At 35.9% G+C, this 22408-nt stretch overlaps 2 protein-coding genes across 13 annotated transcripts in view; one reads left to right on the top strand and one right to left on the bottom strand.

The window, feature by feature from the left end:
- Window positions 1–8591, top strand: part of METTL21A (methyltransferase 21A, HSPA lysine) — a 48040-nt gene extending 39449 nt beyond the window's left edge. For all 6 annotated transcript variants that reach the window (XR_013401812.1, XR_003721172.2, XM_077956477.1 and 3 more), the window contains one exon: window positions 7850–8591. The gene's annotated coding sequence lies outside the window, so the exon portion shown is untranslated. The remainder of the gene's footprint in view (window positions 1–7849) is intronic.
- The window catches only part of CREB1 (cAMP responsive element binding protein 1), a 77836-nt gene that overhangs the window by 16061 nt on the left and 39367 nt on the right, over window positions 1–22408 (bottom strand). For 5 of the 7 annotated variants that reach the window (XR_003721169.2, XR_013401809.1, XM_028830547.2 and 2 more), the window contains 3 exon segments: window positions 20103–20245; window positions 15212–15394; window positions 13007–13157 (listed from right to left, as the gene is read on the bottom strand). Coding sequence is in view for 5 of the 7 variants with exons in the window: in XM_028830547.2 (XP_028686380.1) it covers window positions 13007–13157; window positions 15212–15394; window positions 20103–20245 (477 nt within the window). In the remaining 2 variants the exon portion in view is untranslated. 7 annotated transcript variants of the gene reach the window in all.

Here is a 22408-nt window from a genome sequence, read left to right as displayed (position 1 = left end):
TTGGGGTCTTATGTTTAAGTATTTAATCCACTTGGAGTGGATTTTTGGGTATGGTGATAGGTAGGTATTTAGTTTCATTCTCTGCACACAGATATCCAGGTTCCCCAATACCACTGATTGAAGAGAGTGTCCTTTCCCCAATGTACGTTCTTGGCACATTTGCTGTAAATAAGTAGATTTATTCCTGGTTCTTTATTCTGTTCCACTGGTCTATGTGTCTGTTTTTATATCAATACTATGTTTTGGTTACTATAGCTCTGTAGCTTATTTTGAAGTCAGGTAGTGTGATGCCTCCCATGTTGTTCTTTTAGTTCAGGAATGCTTTGGCTATTTGGGCTCTTTTTGGTTCCGTAAGAATTTTAGGATTCTTTTTTCTATTTCTGTTACAAATATCATTTTATTTTGATATGGATTGCACTGAATCTGTAGATTGTTTTTGGTGGTATAGTCATTTTAACAATAGTAATTCTCCCAATCCATGAGTGTGGAATGTCTTTCCATTTGTCTTCCTTGATTTCTTTCATCAGTGTTTTGCAGTTTTCAGTGTAGAGATCTTTCACCTACTTGGTTATTTATTTATTTTTTGGCTATTGTAAATGGAATTGCTTTCTTCATTTCTTTTTCAGCCAGTACATTATTGATGTATAGAATTGCCACTGACTTTTGGCCAGGCATGGTGGCTCACGCCTGTAATCCCAGCACTTTGGGAGGCCGAGGCGGGCGGATCATGAGGTCAGGAGATTGGGACCATCCTGGCTAACACAGTGAAACCCCATCTCTACTAAAAATACAAAAAATCAGCCAGGCGTGGTGGTGGGCGCCTGTAGTCTCAGCTACTTGGGAGGCTGAGGCAGGAGAATGGCATGAACCCGGGAGGTGGAGCTTGCAGTGAGCTGAGATCACACCACTGCACTCCAGCCTGGGCGACAGAGTGAGACTCCATCTCAAAAAACAAAACAAAACAAAAAAAGAATTGCTACTGACTTTTGTACGCTGATTTTGTATTCTGCAACTTTACTGAATTTGTTCATCAGTTCTAATAGTTTTTTGGTGGAGTCTTTAGTTTTTTCCATATATAACATCATTTCATCTGCAAACAAGGGCAATTTGATTCCTCCTTTTCCAGTTGGGATGCCCTTTATTTCTTTCTCTTGATTAACTGCTTTGACTAGGACATCCAGCACTATATTGAGTAAGAATGGTAGAAGTGGGCATCTTTCTCTCATTCCAGTTCTTGGAGGAAAGCCTTTCAGCTTTTCTCCATTCAATATGATGTTAGCTGTGGGTTTATCATACATGGCCTTTACTATGTTGAGGTATGTTCCTTCTTATGCCTAATTTGCTGATTATTTTTATCAAGAAAGGATGAATTTTATCAAACGCTTTTCCTGTGTCTACAGATGTGATCATATGGCTTTTTTCCTTCATGCTGCTGATGTGATATCATGCAATAACACACCATGAGCATATGCAAATATGGTCCAACAATCATACTTGCATCCCTGGGATAAATCCCGTATGATCATGGTGTATTATCTTTCTGATATGTTGTCAGATTAGGTTTGCTAGTGTTTTGTTGAGAATTTCTGTATCTATGTTCAACAAGTACAGTGATTTGTAGTTTTCTTTTGTTGTGTCCTTGTCTGGTTTTGGTATTAAAGCAATGATGGCCTTGGAGAATTAATTAGGAAAAATTCTCTCATCTTTAATTTTTTGGAATAGTTTAAGGAGAATTGGTGTTAGTTCTTCTTTGTAAGTTTGGTAGAATTAGGCAGTAAAGCCATCTGGTCCTGGGCTTTTCTTTATTGGTAGACTATTACTGATTCAATATCATTACTCATTATTGGTCTGTTCAGGTTTTCCATTTCTTGATTCAATTTTGATAGATTATATATGTCAAGAAATTTATCCATTTCCTCTAGGTTTTTCAATTTGTTGGTGTATCATTGCTCATAATAATCCCTAATGATCCCCTATACTTCTGTGGTATTAGCTGTAGTGTCTACTTTTAGTTTTTAATTTCATTTATTTGGATCTTGTCCCTCATTTTTTCTTGGCTTATCAATTTTGTTTATCTCTTCAAAAACCAACTTTTGTTTTCTTTTTTTTTTTTTGAGACAGGGTCTCACTCTGTTGACCAGGCTACAGCGCAGTGGCACAATCATGGCTTACTGTTGTCTCAGTTTCCTGGCTCAAGCGATCTTCCCACCTCAGCCTCCTGAGTAGCTGGGTCTACAGGCTTGCACCACACCATGCTAATTTTTGTATTTTTTTTGTAGAAATGAGGTTTTGCCATGTTGCCCGGGCAGGTCTCGAAATCCTGAGCTCAAAAATCCACATACCTTGGCCTCCCAAAGTGCTAAGATTACAGGTGTGCGCCACCATGCCCAGCCCTGTATTGATTCTTTTAGACTTTATTTCATTTAGTTCTCTGATTTTTACTATTTCTTTCTTTCTACTAATTTTGGGTTTGGCTTCTTCTTTTCTAGTTCCTTGAGGTGTATTGTTAGGTTTTTTATTTGAAATCTTGCTACACGTTCCTGATATAGGAATTTATTGGTACAAACTTCCCTCTCAGCACTGCTTTTGCTGTATCCCATAGGTTTTTATATGTTGTGTTTCCATTTTCATTTGTTTCAATAAATTTATTTCCCTCTTAATTTTTTCACTGACCCAGTAGTCATTCAGGAGCATGCTGAATTTCCATTTATTTGTACAGTTTCTGAAGTTCCTCTTATTACTGTTTAATTCCATTGTGGTCTGGAAAGATACGTTATGTAATTTTGAGTTTTAAAACTTTGTTGAGATTCGCTTTGTGGATATATGGTCTATCCTGGAGAAAGTTCTATGTGCTGACGAGAAGAACGGAATCTGCAGCTTTTGGATGAAATGCTCTGAAACTGTTAGGTTCAGTTGGTCCACAGATCATCTTAAGTCTGATGTTCATTGATTTTCTGTCTAGATGATCTGTCAAATGCTGGAAGTGGAGTTTTGAAGTCCCCAGCTATTATTATATTGGGGTCTATCTCTTCCTTCAGCTCTAATGTTCGCTTTATATATCTCATGCTCTGGCATTGGGTGTTATATATTTATCATTTTACGTCCTCCAGCTGAATTGATCCCTCTATCATATAATGACCTTCTTGCTCTCTTTTTATGGTTTTCAACTTAAAGCCTATTTTCTCTGATGTAAGTATAGCTACTCCTGCATACTTTTGGTTTCCACTTGTGTGGAGTTTTTACCCCCATCCTTTTATATTCAGACTACATATGTCTTTACAGGTGATGTGAGTTTTTTGGAGGAAATACACAGGTTGACTTTTTAAAATCTAACTTAGCCAGTTTATATCTCTTAATTCGGGAATTTAAAATTTATATTCAAAACTGTTATTGATATGTGAAGGCTTATTCCTGTCATTTTTGTTTGCTGATTATTTTGTATATTCTTTGTTCTTTTCTTCCTTTTTTATCTTTATAATTTGGTATTCTGTAGTGCTAACATTCGGTTCCTTATTTTTTTTCCAATTGCATGTTTACTTTACCAGTGAGATTTATAATTTGTATGTTTTAATGATACAGCAGGTATCATCCTGCCACTTCAAGATGTAGGATCCTCTTACACATTTCTTGTAGGACTGGTGTAGTGGTGATGAATTTCCTCACTTTCTGATTGGGAATGACTTTATTTTTCTTTCATTTCTGAAGGACAGCTTTGCTGGGTATAGTATTCTTGGCAGGCCGTATTTATTTCCCCCTTTTAACACTTTGAATATTATTATACCACTCAGAAATGTAAAATTTCTGCTGAGAAATCGGCCTTTACTCTGATTCCCTCATGTGACCTGGTATTTTCCTCTTGCTGTTTTTAGAATTCTTTTTTCTTTGTCTTTGACTTTGGAGTTTGAAAAGAATGTGTCTTAGAAAGGCCTTTTTGGATAAACTGTTTTAGTACATATGAGCTTCCTGTATCTGGATATATATTTCTCTCTCAAGACATGGGAGGTCTTCAGTGATTATTTTGTTAAATAGGTTTTTGATGCCTTTTCCTATCTTTTCTCCTTGTGGCACTCACAAAATTGAATTATTTGTTTGCTTTATGATGTCCTATGTAGGTTTTCTTCATCCTTTTTAGTGTGTGTTTGACTGGGTTATTTTAAAAGACCTGTCTTAAAGTTCGGAAATTCTTCTTCTGCTTGATCTAGTCTATAGTTGAAGTCCTTGACTGTTTTTTATTAAATTCTTCAGTTCCAGAATTTGTTTTTTCTTAAAATATTTACCTCTTTAATTTCTCATTCAGATCATGAATTGTTTTCCTGATTTATTTGTATTGTCTATCTGTGTTCTGTTGTTTCTTGCTGAGTTTTCTTAAGATCATTATTTTCAATTCCTTTTCAGGCATTTTATTGATTACCTGCTCTTTGAGATCTGTTAGTGGAAAATTATTGTGTTCCTTTGGAGGTATCATGTTTCCTTAGTATTTTATGTTTCTCGTGCCCTTATCTTGGTATCTGTGCAACTGCTGCTTTATCCAGTTTTATGGATTGGCTTTTGTAGAGAAATACTTTTACTGTAGATGTAGCTATACTGTTAGCTGGGTAGGGTGCTCTGGATTTGATTCTAGGTGGGTTCAGATGTGTTATCTCTGTATGATTTCTTTTACTGTCATCAATGGTGGTATCTATGATTCTCTCAGGGCATCTATGATTTCTTCAGTGGCTTAGGCTTCGGTTGTCAGTGGAGGCTGTGATAAAGCTTTGCTGAGGATGGGGATGCCAGGTTGGCTGGTATGTGGACACAAAGGTCTTGACGGTGGCAGCAGGTCGGGCAGGCCTGTCTGCAGGCCTCTGGGTGGCATGCATGATAGTGAGAGCAAGCTGATCCTCATGACTCCAGACAATGGGTGCTGGTGGGCAGGACCAACCAATCCTCAGGCACCCCAGATGATGCATGTGGGCACCAATGGGCCTGTCCATAGGCTCTTGGACATGTGTAAGTGGGCTGGGCCTATCCAGGCAGAAAATTCATAAATACAATACCACAAGCATGATGTGCAAAAGGACAAAACTGATAAAATGGGCCTCATCAAAATGGCAACCTTTTGCTCTGCAAAAGATAATGTTAAGAAAATTAAAGAAAAAGCTATAGACTGAAAGAATGTACTTGCTCTGACAAAGGATTTGGAAAAAAGGTCACTGAAAACAAAAAAAAACCAAACAATAGAAATGACTAAAAGATTTAAGAAGACATTTCATCAGAGAAAACATATAGATGGCAAATCACATAAAAGTTACTAGGTGAAGGCTGGGCACGGTGGCTAACACCTGTAATTCCAGCACTTTGGGAGGTCGAGGTGGGTGGATCACCTGAGGTCAGAAGTTCAAAACCAGCCTGGTCAACATGGCGAAACCCCATCTCTACTAAAAATACAAAAAATTAGTCGGGCATGGTGGCAGGTGCCTGTAACACTGGCTACTCAGGGAGGCTGAGGCACGAGAATGTCTTGAACCCAGGAGGCAGAGGTTGCAGTGAGCTGACATCCTGCCACTGCATTCCAGTCTGGGTGACAGAGGGAGACTCCATCTCAAAAAAAAAAAAAGTCACTAGTGAAGTGCAAATTAAACCACAAGATATCCATTATACAACTTCTAGAGTTGGGGGACAAATAATAAACCTGACAACGTCAAGTTTTGGCAAGGATACAAAGCAACTGAACTCTCATGCATTCCTGGTGGGAATACAAAATGGTACAGCCATTTTGGAAAACAACTGGACAGTTTATTTAAAAGGTTAAATATACAGTTAGTTACATTCCATGCAACCAGCCTACTCCTCTTTACTCATGTTAATGGATAGTTCATATAAAAACCTTTATGTGTTGATAGTAACTTTATTTTTCTAAAACTGGAATTAACTGGGATGAAATTCAAGGTGAATAAACAAAGCACAGTACATCAATAAAATGGAACCATCTGGGATAAGTCCCAACTACTGATTCATGCAACAAAATCAATAAATCTTGAATGCATTTTACTAGATGAAGGAACCAGATCTAAAAGGCTACAAATTATAATTTAAGATTCCATTTATAAGAGATTATGGAATAGGCAAAACTGTAAGGGTAGAAAACAGTTCAGTGGTTTTCCGGGTGTGGGAGAAGCTGACTTCAAAGGGATATAAGAGAATACTTAGTATTATATAACTGTTAGTTAACTAGTGTAATTGTTCCTTATGGCATTGTGGTGACAGATACATGACACTTCATCTATTAAAACCCATAAAACTATACAGCACAAAGAGTGAACTTATGTACATGCAAATTTAAAGATAAAAGCTTAGGGATGTCAGAAAATCCCAGAACTGAAGATGGTGACAAATCTAACTGTACTATAATCATATGATGTAACCTCACTGAAAGGGCTAGAGAAAAAAGGAGCAGAGTGAAGTAACTTTAGAAAACAGCACTTTTGCTAAATACTATTAGGCCAAAACCAAAAAAAAGTGTATATAAATACTGCACTGTAACTGGTAAACTTGTTTCTCACAAGGGTACATATTATCAGTTCTTACAAGTTTTCTGTATGTATAGTAGATTTAAACAAACATATAAGCCAAGTTTCTGTCAGAGAAAGAAGTTACAAATAGGCAAAGAGAAGTCTACAGTGAGCCATGTGGTTAAAGCTTAGAATCAGATATGTTACTGCATATTCATATTTATTTTAAGTATATAGTTGTCCCTCAGTATCTGTGGGGGATTGGTCCCAGGAACTCTCATGAATATCAAAATCCACAGATGCTCAAGTCCCTTATAAAAAATGGCATTATATTTGCATATAATCTATATGCATCCCCCTATATACTTAAAATCATCTCTAGATTACTTATATTTAGTACAATGTAAATACTATGTAAATAATTTTTATACTAAATTACTTTTTTATTTGTATTATTTAAAAAATTGCTATATTATTACTTTTTTTCTTCAATGTTTTAAATCTATGGGTGGTTGAATCCACAGATATGGACTATGGAAAACAAAGCCAACTATATATAAAGATAGAGAAGTAAGAATGTGTGCGTATATGAAGGTGTGTATATATATGTATGTATTTTTTTTTTTTGAGACGGAGTCTCGCTCTTTCACTCAGGCTGGAGTGTAGTGGTGCCATCTCAGCTCACTGCAACCTCCACCTCCCAGGTTCACGCAATTCTCCTGCCTCAGCCTCCCGAGTAGCTGGGATTACAGGCATGCACCACCACCCCAGCTAAATTTTCTATTTTTAGTAGAGACAGGGTTACACCATATTGGCCACCATTTTCTAATAAAGGAACTATGGATCATTGGAAAAACAGCTCATTCCAAGGCTAGGGAAGGGAAAACACAAGATGAGAACTTGGACAATCTTGCAGTCTCAGAAAGTAAAGATGTGCTTAAAAAGTAAAAAATGGGGCATGTCAAAAGGACACAGAAGACACTTATAAAAGATGCCAGTGGCCAAAGCTAGAACAATATGAACAAATAATAAATAACAATAGTACTGGATTATAACTCCCAAAATACATGTCTTATTGATAAAATAATGTGGAGAAGAAACAAATCTTGTTTATAGAATTCAGTTGTTAAGCTGTTAAATATAGAAGGGATGGGGATATAGAAAATTCCCATCAGAATAGCAAATAGAAATAATTACTGTAGACAAGATTTACTGATGAATTCTAAAATTGGTGGGCAAAACTTTAAAGAGAAAATAATGTATCTGCATAGCCTCCCAAGTATTTCTTCTAAAATACACCTAATTACTGTGGTGGTTTTAACATATGACCACAAATTGTTTCATATTCTCCCTTTTAGGAGGTGGAATTTAATTCTCCTCCCCTTGATTATGGGCTGGACAAACAGAAAAATGGTAGCTCAACAGTGGAGACACCTGGACAGCACTTTAACCAAATGATCAAAGTTAACATCGCCAGTTATGTATGTGCTCCCTGATGTGATGTTATGAGAAGGGTACACTATACCTCTGTGGAATTTCTCCCCAAAACCTATTATCTCAATCTATCCATAAGAAAACACTGGACAAATGCAAATTGAGGGATATTCTATAAGAAAACAGATCACTGCTCTTCAAAAGTGACAAGGCCATCAAAGACAAGGAAACAGAAACTTTCAGACTGAAGGAGACTATAATTAAATGCAATATGGTACCCAAATTGGATTATATAAGTAAAAAAACTGGGGAAATAAAATGTACGATTCAGTTAATGGTATTATACCAATGCACTTTTATTTTTGATAAATGTACCCTGGTTATGTAATATACTAAGATTAGAGGAAGCTGGATGAAGGGTATCTGGAACTCTGCAGTACTATTTACAACTCCTTTGTAAGTTTAAAATTACTTAAAAATATATTAAAAATGTATATTTACCTTTCTTTGTACTGGTTTGAGTAAAAAAACTGACTTTAGAATGTTAACATTTTAGATGATGAAATTGGAAGTAATTAAATTTTTAGGTAATATTTCTTAATTTACTTATAATGAACATGTTTTACTTGTGTAATAATAATAAATAAAAAAAAACTGATAGTAATGTACATACTCTTTGGTAATCTGCTGTTGTCCGAGAACATCTTCCCATCTTAATAAAAATACATCTTTATTTACTGTTAATGGCTAGATGTATATAGTTGAATGGATATATTTTAATTCATATCAAATATACTTTAATTTTTTTAGAATTTTTCAAATTTTTTACCCTATCCATTTTCTAAGAATCTGCCTATTTATATCCCTCAACTCATTAGTTTTCTGACATTATTTGTTAAAATGTTTGCTACTTTTCTTTTACTTTGCTAAATAGGGGGTTTATAGTTTCATAGGATCACATTCATTTAACTTTTTCCTTTGTTACTTCTGCCTTTAGGGAATCTGCTTTTAAAATCCCCCTCCAATGTAAAGTTACATAAAGGCAAAGGTCACAGACTGCATTACTTTCACAATTTTTCACTCCCCATTCCTGTAGGAAGAGTTCATTTCCACTACACTGACTTCGGGCTTGTCCTTGCCTGTGCTGTGGCTGACAGAGCACAAGTAGATGTAATGTTCACCACAATCAAGCAAATGTTTTCAAAAGCATTGCCCTTTTCTCAAAGAGGTGCTGCTCTAGCCCAGGATCCTACACTCAGATGGGCATATGAAGGAGAGTCACAACAACTGACCTGCAGCTGCCAAAATGTAACACATGTAAGGAAGAAATTTTAAGACACTGAGATTCGTGGTTATTACTGAAGCAACACAAATTAATAGAACAGCTGTCTACACTTTCTTTCAGAATGTTTACCACTTATCTTCATCTTGAAATAAATGCCAATTTGGATAGTGACGAATTTTTTGGATTACAATCTTTTCCTATCAAAGTTTAGTTTAAGATAGGCTGTGTTTGATGTGCATAAGGGGCGTTCATCCTAGTGAGCATGCTTAGGAAGAGTGTGCTTCTCTTAACTTTTCCACTGAAACAGTCACACTAGAAGAGGAAACCAAATATGGAGATTCTGGTGGTGCAGCAAAACCACTGCTGGTATAAATTTCTTTTAAATCTCTTATTTTACCTTAAAAATAAGGTTTATTTCTCTCAAATATTTTAGCAAAATGAACATTCAAGGAAAGCACTCCACATTCACCCCCTAAGGCTACATACACATCCCTAGCATACTGCCATGTGCTCTGGTTTGAGAGGCACAGCAGAAGATGGCTGCATACTGGAATCAGTGAAGTAGCATGTTTACAGCCTTTGGTGCCAGATATGGGTTCAAATTTCAGTTCTACTAATCTCATAAAGTGTGTGACTTTTGGCAATATATTTGATTTATCTCTGATATTTACCTTCTCCTCCTCTAAAGTGTGGATAAGCTTCTACCTCACTGTAGGTAGAATTAATAAAATAATATATACTGGGGCTTAATAAATAGCACTCGGCAGAAAGGTCAAAGCCAGAATATATAGAATTAGGAGGTATCAGCATATAAAGTAATGCCTGAAATACATGGATATGGATGAAGGTTCAAAGGAAAAATTTGAAAAGTAGTCAGAAAACCAGGTGAAGCCAGCCAAGGAAGAGTTTAGAGTAATGAGAAGTCGAAAGTGTCATACTCCATAGAGTTAAAATTAAATGAAAGAAAATACTAGATTTGCCAAGTGGGAGGGAATTTGTACCTTTTTATAGACATATGAGGGGTATGCTAGTCACAGAAGCCAGATTCCAGTGAATGGAGGCTGAAAAAGTAGAAGCAGCAGTAATCTGGTAAGGAAAGGGGAAAAGAACTATAGCAGAATCAATAGGAAGTTTCCTTTTTCAAGAGTAGGGTAACTACATCTAAGCGAAGTAATGTTATGAAAGAGTCCATGGTAAGTCTCAGGCAAGCAAAGGCTGGTAGCAACTGTAGTTACGTGTGGCCTGTTCCTAACTTGTTGGTGGCAGTGGTCCTAAATCTGAAAGAAAAATAAATAGAAGAAAAAGGAAATTTGGTCTGCCAGTCAACGCAGTGAAACTTTTTTTTTTTTTTTTTTTTTTTTTTGAGATGGAGTCTTGCTCTGTCGCCCAGGCTGGAGTGCAGGCGCCCGATCTCGGCTCACTGCAAGCTCTGCCTCCTGGGTTCACGCCATTCTCCTGCCTCAGCCTCCAGAGTAGCTGGGACTACAGGCGCCTGCCACCACGCCCGGCTAATTTTTTTGTATTTAGTAGAGATGGGGTTTCACCATGTTAGCTAGGATGGTCTCGATCTCCTGATCTTGTGATCCGCCCGCTTCGGCCTCCCAAAGTGCTGGGATTACAGGCGTGAGCCACTGCACCCGGCCAACGGGGGGAAACATTTTGTTCCACAGAGCCAAACTACATAGACATAAACAGAAGTCCTTCTGTTGTGTTTTATAATCAAAAGGATTTATTTTCTGATTTTGCTCCTATGTTTGCTTAGAACTGTTTTCTTTAGTAAGCAGTGTTGTCTTAAATATTACTACTCAGCCTTTGCTTGAGACTTCTTAATCAGACTTGCTTCTAATTTTAAGTTAAGAGTTTCCTTATAACCGGCCGGGCACGGTGGCTCAAGCCTGTAATCCCAGCACTTTGGGAGGCCGAGACGGGCGGATAACGAGGTCAGCAGATCGAGACCATCCGGGCTAACACGGTGAAACCCCGTCTCTACTAAAAATACAAAAAATTAGCCGGGCGAGGTGGCGGGCGCCTGTAGTCCCAGCTACTCGGGAGGCTGAGGCAGTGGAATGGCGTAAACCCGGGAGGCGGAGCTTGCAGCGAGCTGAGATCCGGCCACTGTACTCCAGCCTGGGTGACAGAGCGAGACTCCGTCTCAAAACAACAACAACAACAAAAAAGAGTTTCCTTATAAACATTTTTAAAAACTGAAAAGATTTTAATTTTTATTTACAGATTTTAATTTATATTTTAAAATATATTTAAATTATGAATGCAGCCTTTATGCTTCTGTTTAGTAAAACCTAAATACTCAAAATCACAGACGGATGGAACACAAATAAAAGTCACTTGAGGGCTGGGCACCATGGCTTATGCCTGTAATCCCAGCACTTTGGAAGGCTGAGAAGGGTGGATTCATGAGGTCAAGAGTTCAAGAGCAGCCTGGCCAAAATAGTGAAATCATGTCTCTACTAATACAAAAATTAGCCAGGCGTGGTGGTGGGCGCCTGTAATCCTAGCTATTCGGGAGGCTGAGGTAGGAGAACTGCTCGAACCCAGGAGGCAGAGGTTGTAGTGAGCTGAGATTGTGCCACTGTACTCCAGCCTGGGCGACAGAGCAAGATTGTCTCAGGAGGAAAAAAAAAAAAAAACAGTCACTTGGCTTGTTGTAACTCTTTTTCTAATATCAGAGAAAAATCTCTGCCAGACAGATTTTTCTCTGAGTTCAGATATAATTTACTAACATTGTGACAGCTAAGAATATTTTAGGAACAAAAAAGCTGATCTGAGCTGTAAGTGAAATTGCACACACACAGACACACACACACACCCATTTCAACAGAGCACTACAGTTACAAAGTGCTTTCAAAGGAATTATCTTACTTGACTCTTAAAACAATACTTGGGTGTGTGCTGGAATCCCATTTTGCAAACCTGAGGTATAGAAAGTTAATACTGTCTCCCAAAATGGAGGGACAGGGCTAGGACTTGGAAGCCCTGCTTCTTTCACTTTATCAGTGTTTGAAGTATCCTGGGATGAACAGTGAAATACTTTCATCAATTTCAAACTTTTTAAAACTTTACATACCCTATTTTCATTTTCTTCTGTTTGTCTCGGTCACTTCTATATGAAAGTTCTAAACTAATATTTAGTAACTTGTTTTTATTGTTTTTGATGGCAAAATCATTTATAGCAATGAAGTTACTTTCTGAGAACTGCTTTACCAACATTTCGTAGATTTTGAAGGTAGTAGTTTTTGAAGACTGTATTTTAAGATTTTTTTCCATAATGTGGTATTCTTAGAATATATTTTTGAAGAATCTTTAGGTGTTAAAATGTTATTATTTTGAGTAAAGATATTATTCATTAAAACATGAACTGGCCACCATACATTTACTTTGTATCAAGTAAATTTAATATAGATAAAATTTAACACACAGTTAATATACATATGTGAAACTCTTGATCTTCTTGAACAATACTATATATGAAAAGAAACCATTTTGAAATAACCTGGCAAGCTGGCTGGAGTGCAAACATAGGAAGGTTGTGCATTAAATCTCCTGTGGGGAAACTGCATGAAAGAAAACTACTCCATGATCAAAGATTGACCCATAATCCTATAGCTATCTTATAAATGCAGCTCATTAAATAAAGTTTACAAGATCCATTAATTCTGCTGGGAAAAAAAAAACCCAATGCAAAGATCCTATTACCAGTAGATGTAAAGATACACATCCAGTAGAAAGTGAAGACACACTTAACCCACAACAATCTAAGTAAATGCAGTATATGTACCTGTTCTTCATTAGACGAACCTCTCTCTTTCGTGCTGCTTCTTCAGCAGGCTGTGTAGGAAGTGCTGGGGAGGATGCCATAACAACTCCAGGGGCAATAGTGCTAGTGGGTGCTGTGCGAATCTGGTATGTCTGTACATCTCCAGAGGCAGCTGAAAGAAACAGTGATTATGGTGTAAGACAGAAACACTGCAACTTGATTCAATTATGTGTATCAATCATCAATCTAAGCATGTATTCTGGACTAAAAGGGAAACAAAAAAGAAAAGATGATTCTGGCTAAAGTGTTGAAAGAATCAGCACTCTTTGCGCCACTACTAAGAAATAATTCCCAATGTAATGTATTTATTACAGTAACCTATGTCTGCTGGATCTTGTATTTTATTTTTCATTTGAATGCAGTTCTATTCTGTTGTTAACATGCTTACCAACCTTAAGTCTAAAAGGTAAGTGGGGCACAGCTTGGATGATCTTCCTAGATAGAGTATAGTCCTCAATGTCTTCCTTTGATATTGGTAAATTCATATTAAAAAATTTCAAGTAGACTCTTGCCACGACATAAAAACGACCATGATTTTTCATAAAATAGCAAAATGAAAAAGAAGATAAAGCATTATGGTCAACTATTATAGATTTTGAATTAAAACAAAACCGAAAGTATGAAAAAGTGTATCACCTGATGCCAATTATATTATTTGAAAACATATTGTTTTAATGTAAATGATAATGACTAAATAAACTGAAGTTTTATTTTTCTGATTCACCATTTGTAAAAACAAACACAATCACTATTTGTCAAACTGCTTCTAAAAACAGTGTAATAATATGCTCTCCTAAGGAACCTAATGTTACTTAAAAAATTTGAAGGTCTTTATTAAATTATTAATATTAATTATTAATATCAATTAAAAAGTATGCTTTGAGTGGAAAAGATTTATATACTAAACATGTTACCATCTTCAAACTGACGTTCAGAATTCAAATTCACTGACATCCTGCTTTACAATTTTTGAGTACCTGCATGTAAAGTGAAAAGGTGTTTTACTCTCATCAATAAGCAAAATAGTATCTTTTTCAAATACTCGCTTAATAACAGAATATATTCTGTAAACATTAGGGCTCTTTAAATAAGTTATGACTCTCTCCAGTTGGTGTTTCAGGATTATTCAATTATCCATGGTGAAAGGATACAACTGTCATTACCTAACACAGGCAAAATACATTATCATTTATAAAAATATTTTCAGAAACAGATTTATTATTATTTCCTCAATCAGCAAATTTCTAACCTGGCATTAACTATATTCCTGAAATATTCAAACGAATCCAAAGAAAAATGGTTAACTGATATCCATAAAGATTCCTGAAACAGACAGAAAAAAACAATTAAACTAAAAAAAAAAAAAAACAAGAAAAACCCCCAAAAACAAAAAAGCAACTTCTATAATTTGTCAAGAATTTAACAACTACTTTTTCTCTAAAGAACAGCATAAGATGGTATAAGATTTTGTGGAATATGTTTTCATTTGAAATAAAAACTGGGTCAAGTGCAGAGGCATCCCAACACTTTGGGAGCCCGAGAAAGGAGGATTACTTGAGGCCCGGAGTTCAAGACTAGCCTGGGCAACACAGTGAGACCATGTCTCTAGAAAAAAAAAAAATAATAATAAAAACTGATGATCTCAGAAGATTTAAATTTCTTTTGAATAAAAAGCACAGAAACAGAATCCTGAACTTCTAAAGACTGTTTTCAGAGATTTAGTGCAACTCTTATTTTACACATGAAAACAAAACAAAACAAAAACGATAAAAAAAAAAAACAAAAAACAACACTTTTCTGAGGCCCAGAGGAGCTTTTACTCAAGGCCTCATAGCAGATTCATGCAGTTAGATATAGAATCCATCTTTTCTAACTCCTGATTTCCTGGTCTTTCCTTCTAACCTGTCCTGTTTCTTCTACCCCAAATAGTAAAGATGTTAAAGGCAGATGCAATATTTTAAAAACTGAAAATAGTTGTTTTTATGCCATGACATTTTGGTCCAATTGGAATAATGGAAGAGTTCATGGAAAATACTATCTATATTGAAGAAATGTTAACTACATTTGAATGGAGCTTTGTAATATGATACTTACTTTTTCTGTGAGTTTATAAAATTTTAGTATTTTGAAGAATTTACCACACCTGTGAATTCTGAAGTCCCTTACCTTGAACAACAACTTGGTTGCTGGGCACTAAGATCTGCTGTCCATCAGTGGTCTGTGCATACTGTAGAATGGTAGTACCCGGCTGAGTGGCGGCTGCATTGGTCATGGTTAATGTTTGCAGGCCCTGTACCCCATCGGTACCATTGTTAGCCAGTTGTATTGCTCCTCCCTGGGTAATGGCAACTAAAATCCAATGGATTTTATTGTTACAAGTTTAATACCATATAAGACTTTTAAAACACTAAATCCAATGTAGAATAATTTGTAAAATAGTCTAGGAGAAATTACAGCAAATAACATCACCAAGAAGTGTCTGATATATTCAAGTAACTTGCTGCTCAGGAAACCCATATTCAATTTCTACAATAGAAATGCACTCTATGAACTGCATTCTAATTTATTATAATAATGCCTGTTAACAATTTTTTAAATGGAAAAATGTTAAATTCCTTCTGAAGTTATCTGGTTCTGCAGAGGTTCCACTCTGTGATCCTTTATTTCAGCATTAACTACATAATGTATTAACACTTGTCCCACTAATAAATAAATTTCTGGAGAGTAGGAATTTTCTTATCTACTTTCATACACTTAGCACAGTGGCAGCCATGAAATAGGCACCCAATAAATGGTTGTTTTAACATATAACTAATAAAGCAGTTCATCAGTGCATTCTATTCCCTAACTCTTGTAGAAATTCATTAATGGTATCTAATCTACTGAATGAAACAACTGAAATATCCTATGGAACTTAATTATCAACAGTCTCTCATGGAATTTTAAAATCAGAGCTCAAGGTCATCACTTAGAAAAAAAAATCTTTTACTGTCAATTTCTAAATTATTTAATACATATCCAAGCATTTTCATATGGAACCCGTTATTTACGCCCTAATTAGCCACACCTGCCATTCATTTGTTAAACAATAAATCAGTCAACTTTTGCTCATACTAGTAGATATTTCACTTTATGAAAAACTAAATCAACTTTATGCTACAGTACATAGAAAAATTTAATTTAAAAATTAGATTGTTTATTTGGAAGAAGGATTTAGATAGGTGGCAATATCCTCTCTAGACAATTCACCCTGTAGGGGGTCAAGCTTTTCAGAACGAGAAGGACAGAAAATTACAATATCACATATAAAACTGTACAACTGATTTTAACTAAGAAAAAAGTAAACAATGCAGGAAAGTCAACATGTCTGATTAAGCATGTCCATTAGAAGGGAATTAGTTTGGGATCAGTTATCCAACAGCTATGGGATATAACATCCTGAGTCACCTGTACATGGGAAATTGATTATCTATTGCCTAATCAAGAAATAAGAAGAGTTAATGGCTACAGTGTGATAAGTTTAGCAAAATGATACTTGTGAAAATTAAGACGCTGGCATATACACTGGATCTAGTTTAGCGAATCCCAGAAGTTTTACTTCTCTTAGGCAGGGAGAAAAATGAGTAAGAACTATTCTAAGATTAATTTTGCATGATTACTTGAAAGAATCAGAAAGTTAACAGAAACAAATCACAATTTCTCATTTAGAGTTAATGAGTGAATTCTACTGTATTTAACATACCACTTTCTTCTTGGCTACAGAGCAGTAAACTCAAGGTGGGAAGAAGAAAGAAATAGTAAACCATGTATGACAAGACTGAGTTGTAGTGTGAGTTCCATCACTGAACAGTTTAATTTTTTTCTTTTGAGACAGGGTCTTGTTCTGTTTTATAGGCTGGAGTGCAGTGGCAAGATCTCAGCTCACTGTAGCCTCCAACTGTTGGGCTGAAGTGATCCTCCTGCCTCAGTCTCCCAAGTAGCTAGCACAGGCCATCAGGCCCCACTAATTTTCTAAAAACATTTTTTTGAAGAGATAGGGTTTTGCTATGTTGCCCAGGCTGATCTTGAACTCCTGGCCTCAAGCAGTCTTCCCACCTTGGCCTCCCCAAGTGTTGGGATCACAGACACGAGCCACTGTGCCCAGCCATCACTAAACTGTTATTTGATTCTGTTATCTCTTCTCTAAAAATAAAAGCATCTGAGTTCTAGCCACTAAGTACAATTTTGTAAATATCAAATGAGGTCATGTATATGAAAATACTTTGGAAAATGAAGTCTAATCCTACTGGTTTTTCTCTATAATATTTATGTATATATTTTATTATTCTCAAAATATTTGAGATAGCTTTCAATAAAACACAATTCATTAAAACAAAATTAAAAAGATAGAAGTCAAGTAATGGATGTATCCTTAGTTATATAAAACAATTGTAGAAGAAAATCTAGACTAAGAAAGTAATAAAATTAAACAGAAAGTTAGCTAAGAATCTGAGTGGCCGGAATAAAGAGGGAAACATCATGAGTCATAGTTTTATTTAGTGAAACAAAAAAATTCAAGTTCAAAATGACAGATATAAGTTTTCTATCTAAGAGCAGAATCACTAATAAGACTTTACTATCTGGGACACTGAACCAAGTAACAGATAAATCTAGTAACAACATGAATTTAATAAAATAACCAATTTAAGGAAGGAGTGGAAATTCATGCCTCCACCTAGAAGGGTACTTGCAGAGGATACGCTTTAATTTGATAATTCCACTCTTAGGATATTTTCATAGCATTGTTTGAAACAGTAGAAATGTCCTAAATGTTCAACAGCAGAAGAATGCTTAAATAAGTGCTATATTTATACAGTGAAACACAATGCAGCTATTAAAGAAACAAAATACATAACTATGTGTGTTTATATACCTATGGTGAATTCCAACAACCATATGTTCATTTTATAAGTTAAGAAATATATAAATGTTGCTGTATATGTATTTACTATATTGCTCGTAATGAAAATCAAGAATATAATGTTAAATCAGTTCCATCAAAGCCATGTGTGCATATACAGAGAGGACACAGGATAAAAATAATGAACAAAGTTTATAATTTCAAAGTATTAATCTCTCTCTCTTTTTTTTTTTTTTTTTTTGAGACGGAGTCTTGCTCTGTCACCCAGGCTAGAGTGCAGTGGCACGATCTCAGCTCACTGCAACCTCTGCCTCCCGGGTTCAAGCAATTCTTCTGTGTCAGCCTCCTGAGTAGCTGGGATTACAGGCATGCGCTACCACGCCTGGCTAATTTTTGTATTTTTAGTGGAGACAGGGTTTCACCATGTTGGGCAGGCTGGTCTTGAACTCCTGACCTCATGATCCACCGCTTTGGCCTCCCAAAGTGCTGCGATTACAGGCGAGAGCCACCGCGCCTGGCTTAATCTCTTAAAACTAGCAATTTTCAGCTGCTGGAGGAGAGGAGTGTACCAAATTAAACATCTGTGGGGGCGGTGGCACTTCTCTAACGTTCATTTCCCCTTTTTAGATTCTGATAGGCCTCTTTCCTAAAGAGCATGCTTCCTAGTTCCAGTGAGAATCTCTGTAATAGTGAATCTGTTACTGATGGGAGTATGTTGTATCCCTCAGGTATGCTGAAGTAGGGGAAAAATAAAGATCATGTATCAATGTCTTTGAATACACATCCTGAATAACTGAAAGCATCTGGTATGAGGCTATCAACTGAAAATCACACACACATATAGAGTTGTAGGTACAGAGTTGTACTTTATATCTTCCACAAAGATCTTAAGAAGAAAAAAGATGACTAAGCTAATTGAGCATAGTGGATAAAAGCTTAGTCAAAAATGCCTTCCCTCTACTTAGTCTCAAAAGGTTCAGCTTGCAGAGTTAAAAAGTTTGCTACTTGAGAACTTGTCTTTAATACAGTTGGGAATGCAAATTAGAGTTATGCAAACCAAGGTTGAACTGGAACTAAAAAATAACATGGGGGTCAAACTTTCATGCATATTTCTTAATTTTTAGATTATTTTTATAAATAGGGGTGGGGTCTTCAACTCCTGGAGGGCTCAAGTGATCCTTCTACTGTGGCTTCCCAAAGTGCTGGGAATACAGGCGTGAGTGCGGGGAATACAGGCGTAAGCCACTGTGCCCAGCCTCAAGCTTTTACGCATATTTCTGATACAGATTCCCTCAGGGCATTAGGAAACGAACCCAGTAAAGAAGTTTCAATGTGTACATTTAATTTGTAACTAAGATGGGTGGGGGAAAGGATATAAATGGGCAGCACTGGGTTTAATAAACAAATCCAAATGAAAAAAATCACTGAATGAATAAAGCACTCTGAGAGGCAAAAAAAAAAAAAAAAAAAAAGGGAAAAAGAGAAAAAAGTACCATTCACACAAATGCTTTTGATCAAACAAAATAAAATTCAAAAGGACCTTATAATAGATTTTGGTTAAAGATAAGAAGACAGACCTAAGTGCCAGACAGAGACATCATAGAAATGAAAACTTTGTAATTTTGTAAGAGCAATCGTTGCTTTATGCGGGCCAAAAAGTATATTACTATCTTTCATATGAAAAGAAGTAATTGAATGTGCTGACTCAACCAAGCCATGCTCATCCCCACTTGAAACATTCTAAAATACAAAGATATTAAAATGCTATTTTCAGAAGGCAAGACAAACTATTAAAATGAATACAGAGATATATTCAAGGAATGATTTTTTTAAATCTAAAAAACTCATGTTTTTTCAACACATATGAGGACTAAAACCTACGGTCTCAATTAGTGGTTCAAAAACTTCAGACTTTTCATGCATCTGCACAGAAACAAAAGGACATCTAAAAGGCTTATATACTTGACTAATCCTAACTAGAACTCTCTGAAGAAAAGAAAATACTACCATTACAGAACTTTGCATAGTGAAGAGTAAAGAAAATATAATAATGACAGCAAAACTGAGAAGACTTGGCACTTATACGGTTTCTCTGAAGAGAATGCAACTATTAGTTTTTCTCCTCACTTTTTGAAACAGAAATTGTCTATTACTCACTATACTGTCCACTGCTAGTTTGGTAAATTGGAGTTGGCACCGTTACAGTGGTGATGGCAGGTGCTGAGGTCTCCTCTTCCGACTTCTCTTCTTCAATTCTTGGCACTCCTGGTGCATCAGAAGATAAGTCATTCAAAATTTTCCTACAAAATTAGAAAACTAGAATAATTAAAAATATAAGTAAAATTTACTGGATAAATACAAATAATAGTTAAAGATGAGAAAACTGACAGAAAGCTGGTAGTGCTTAGGACAGAAGGTTTTTGTTTTTTTTTGTTTTTTTTTTTTTTTTTGAGACAGAGCCTTGCTCTGTTGCCCAGACTGGAGTGCAGTGGCACGATTTTGGCTCACTGCAACCCCCACCTCCCGGGTTCAAGCAATTCTCCCACAACAGCCTCCCGAGTAGCTGGGATTACAGGTGCCTGCTACCACGCCTGGCTAATTTTTTTGGTATTTTTAGTAGAGACAGGGTTTCACCATGTTGGCCAGGCTGGTCTCGAACTCCTGACCTCAGGTGATCTGCTCGCCTCTGCCTTGGCCTCCCAAAGTGCTGAGATTACAGGTGTGAGACACTGCACCCAGCCAGCAGAAGTTTAAAATATATAAATTACATGAATAAACTCTTCATGGGTCAGGGATTGATCTAGACGTCAAAATGAACCCAAGTAAGTACAAAAAAAAAAAAAGATGGATTCTCTTTAATATCAACGTAAGGAAGGGTGCAATTAAGGGTAATAATAAGACTGACTACATTAAAAAAAATCTTTTGCATCTCAAAGAACACACACACACAGTCGGAAAGTAAAAAGTCAACAATCAATTAAGGGGGAAAAAAGATCAAAACCTGATTTTTAAATTCTCACTTTTCAGATTGGGAAACAAAAAAGTTTAACAATATCTGTTAGCAAAGCTACAAAAAAACCCCCACACTCTCATACATTGCTGCTGGGAGTATGAAACTGGCACAACCCCGATATAAGGAATTGGTGAAATTTAAGGAAATATAGGTGTTCATGCCTCAATCCCATTTCCAGGAATTCACCCCAATTCCAACAATATGAAAATAAACTCGCTTAAGATTATTTCCATTAGCACTGTTTGTAACTGCAGAATAGTGGAGATATATATCCAAAGTCTAAAATAGAAAAAAAAAAAATAAAAAGGAAAATAAATACTGGAAACACTCTATATGCCTATATATAGGCGAGTGGTTGAATAAACTATGGTACATCCAAATAATGGATATAGCATATCTTTTGTGTAAGGAAAAAAGGGAAATAAGAAAATGTACATGTACCTGCTCATTTGTTCAAGAGAAAAAATCGGGATGGATAAACCAGAAAGTAATGATTTTAGCTATTTACTGGGGATGGGTAGGAAAGAAATGAAAACGACAGAAGGAATGGGGAGGCACTACTGAGTATACTTTTTTGTGCAATTCTGACTTTTGGTACAGTGTTAAATGTTTCACTCACTAGGAAAAAAAAAGCGACAAGGATGAGTGGAGAAACTCTAAAATGGAACCCCAAAACAGAAGAACCATACCATATTTCAAGTGAACAACATAATCACACTGAAAGGCGGGGAAAAAACCCCCTAAAAACCCCAACCCAAGTAATTTTTGATATCTTAAATTTGTAACAAAATAGTTATAAACTCTGTCCCTTTATGCTATTATAAAAAATGACATCTTCCTATATCATGTGCTTATTCACATAAATTTATAGTTACTGTTTTATGCCTTTGTCTTTCAAATCACATAGGAAAAAAGGAGTTACAAACCAAAACTATAATAATCCTGGCTTTTATATTTACCTAGGTAATTACTTTACTAGTAGTATTTGGTTGGATTTGCTTCAGGATCAAATGTGTTATATACTAACATGAGATACACTTCAAAGTTAAAATCTAACACTAGCTGTACTTAAAATAAATTATGAATATAAATACATATAACATATACTGGTAATATAAGATTTCTTAGACCTCAAAATCAATTTATTGTGAGTCACTTAGGATTCTTAATTTAATTGTAAGGACAGAGAAAGGGGTTAGTTTAATAGCCAAGCGGGGGGAAAAAACTACCCCTTTGAAAAACAGAAATATATAAAAATAAAAATAATTTACACTAACAAGAAGGAAGATAATTATGAGTCTGAAGTTTCTTAAATGCTCAAGTAAACGTGTCAAGATTTATGGAACTGTCCTTCCTGGGATACTTAATGTGGAGCTAATTTTTACACTAAAAAACGGTTTTGGTTCACCTTGGAGGCAAGGCATGGACTAGGCAACAACAATAACTGAAC

This window comes from Macaca mulatta, chromosome 12 (assembly GCF_049350105.2).
Source record: "Macaca mulatta isolate MMU2019108-1 chromosome 12, T2T-MMU8v2.0, whole genome shotgun sequence".
Lineage (NCBI taxonomy): Eukaryota > Metazoa > Chordata > Mammalia > Primates > Cercopithecidae > Macaca > Macaca mulatta.
Note: the sequence above shows the minus strand (reverse complement) of the source record. Positions and strands in the feature narration are given on the sequence as shown.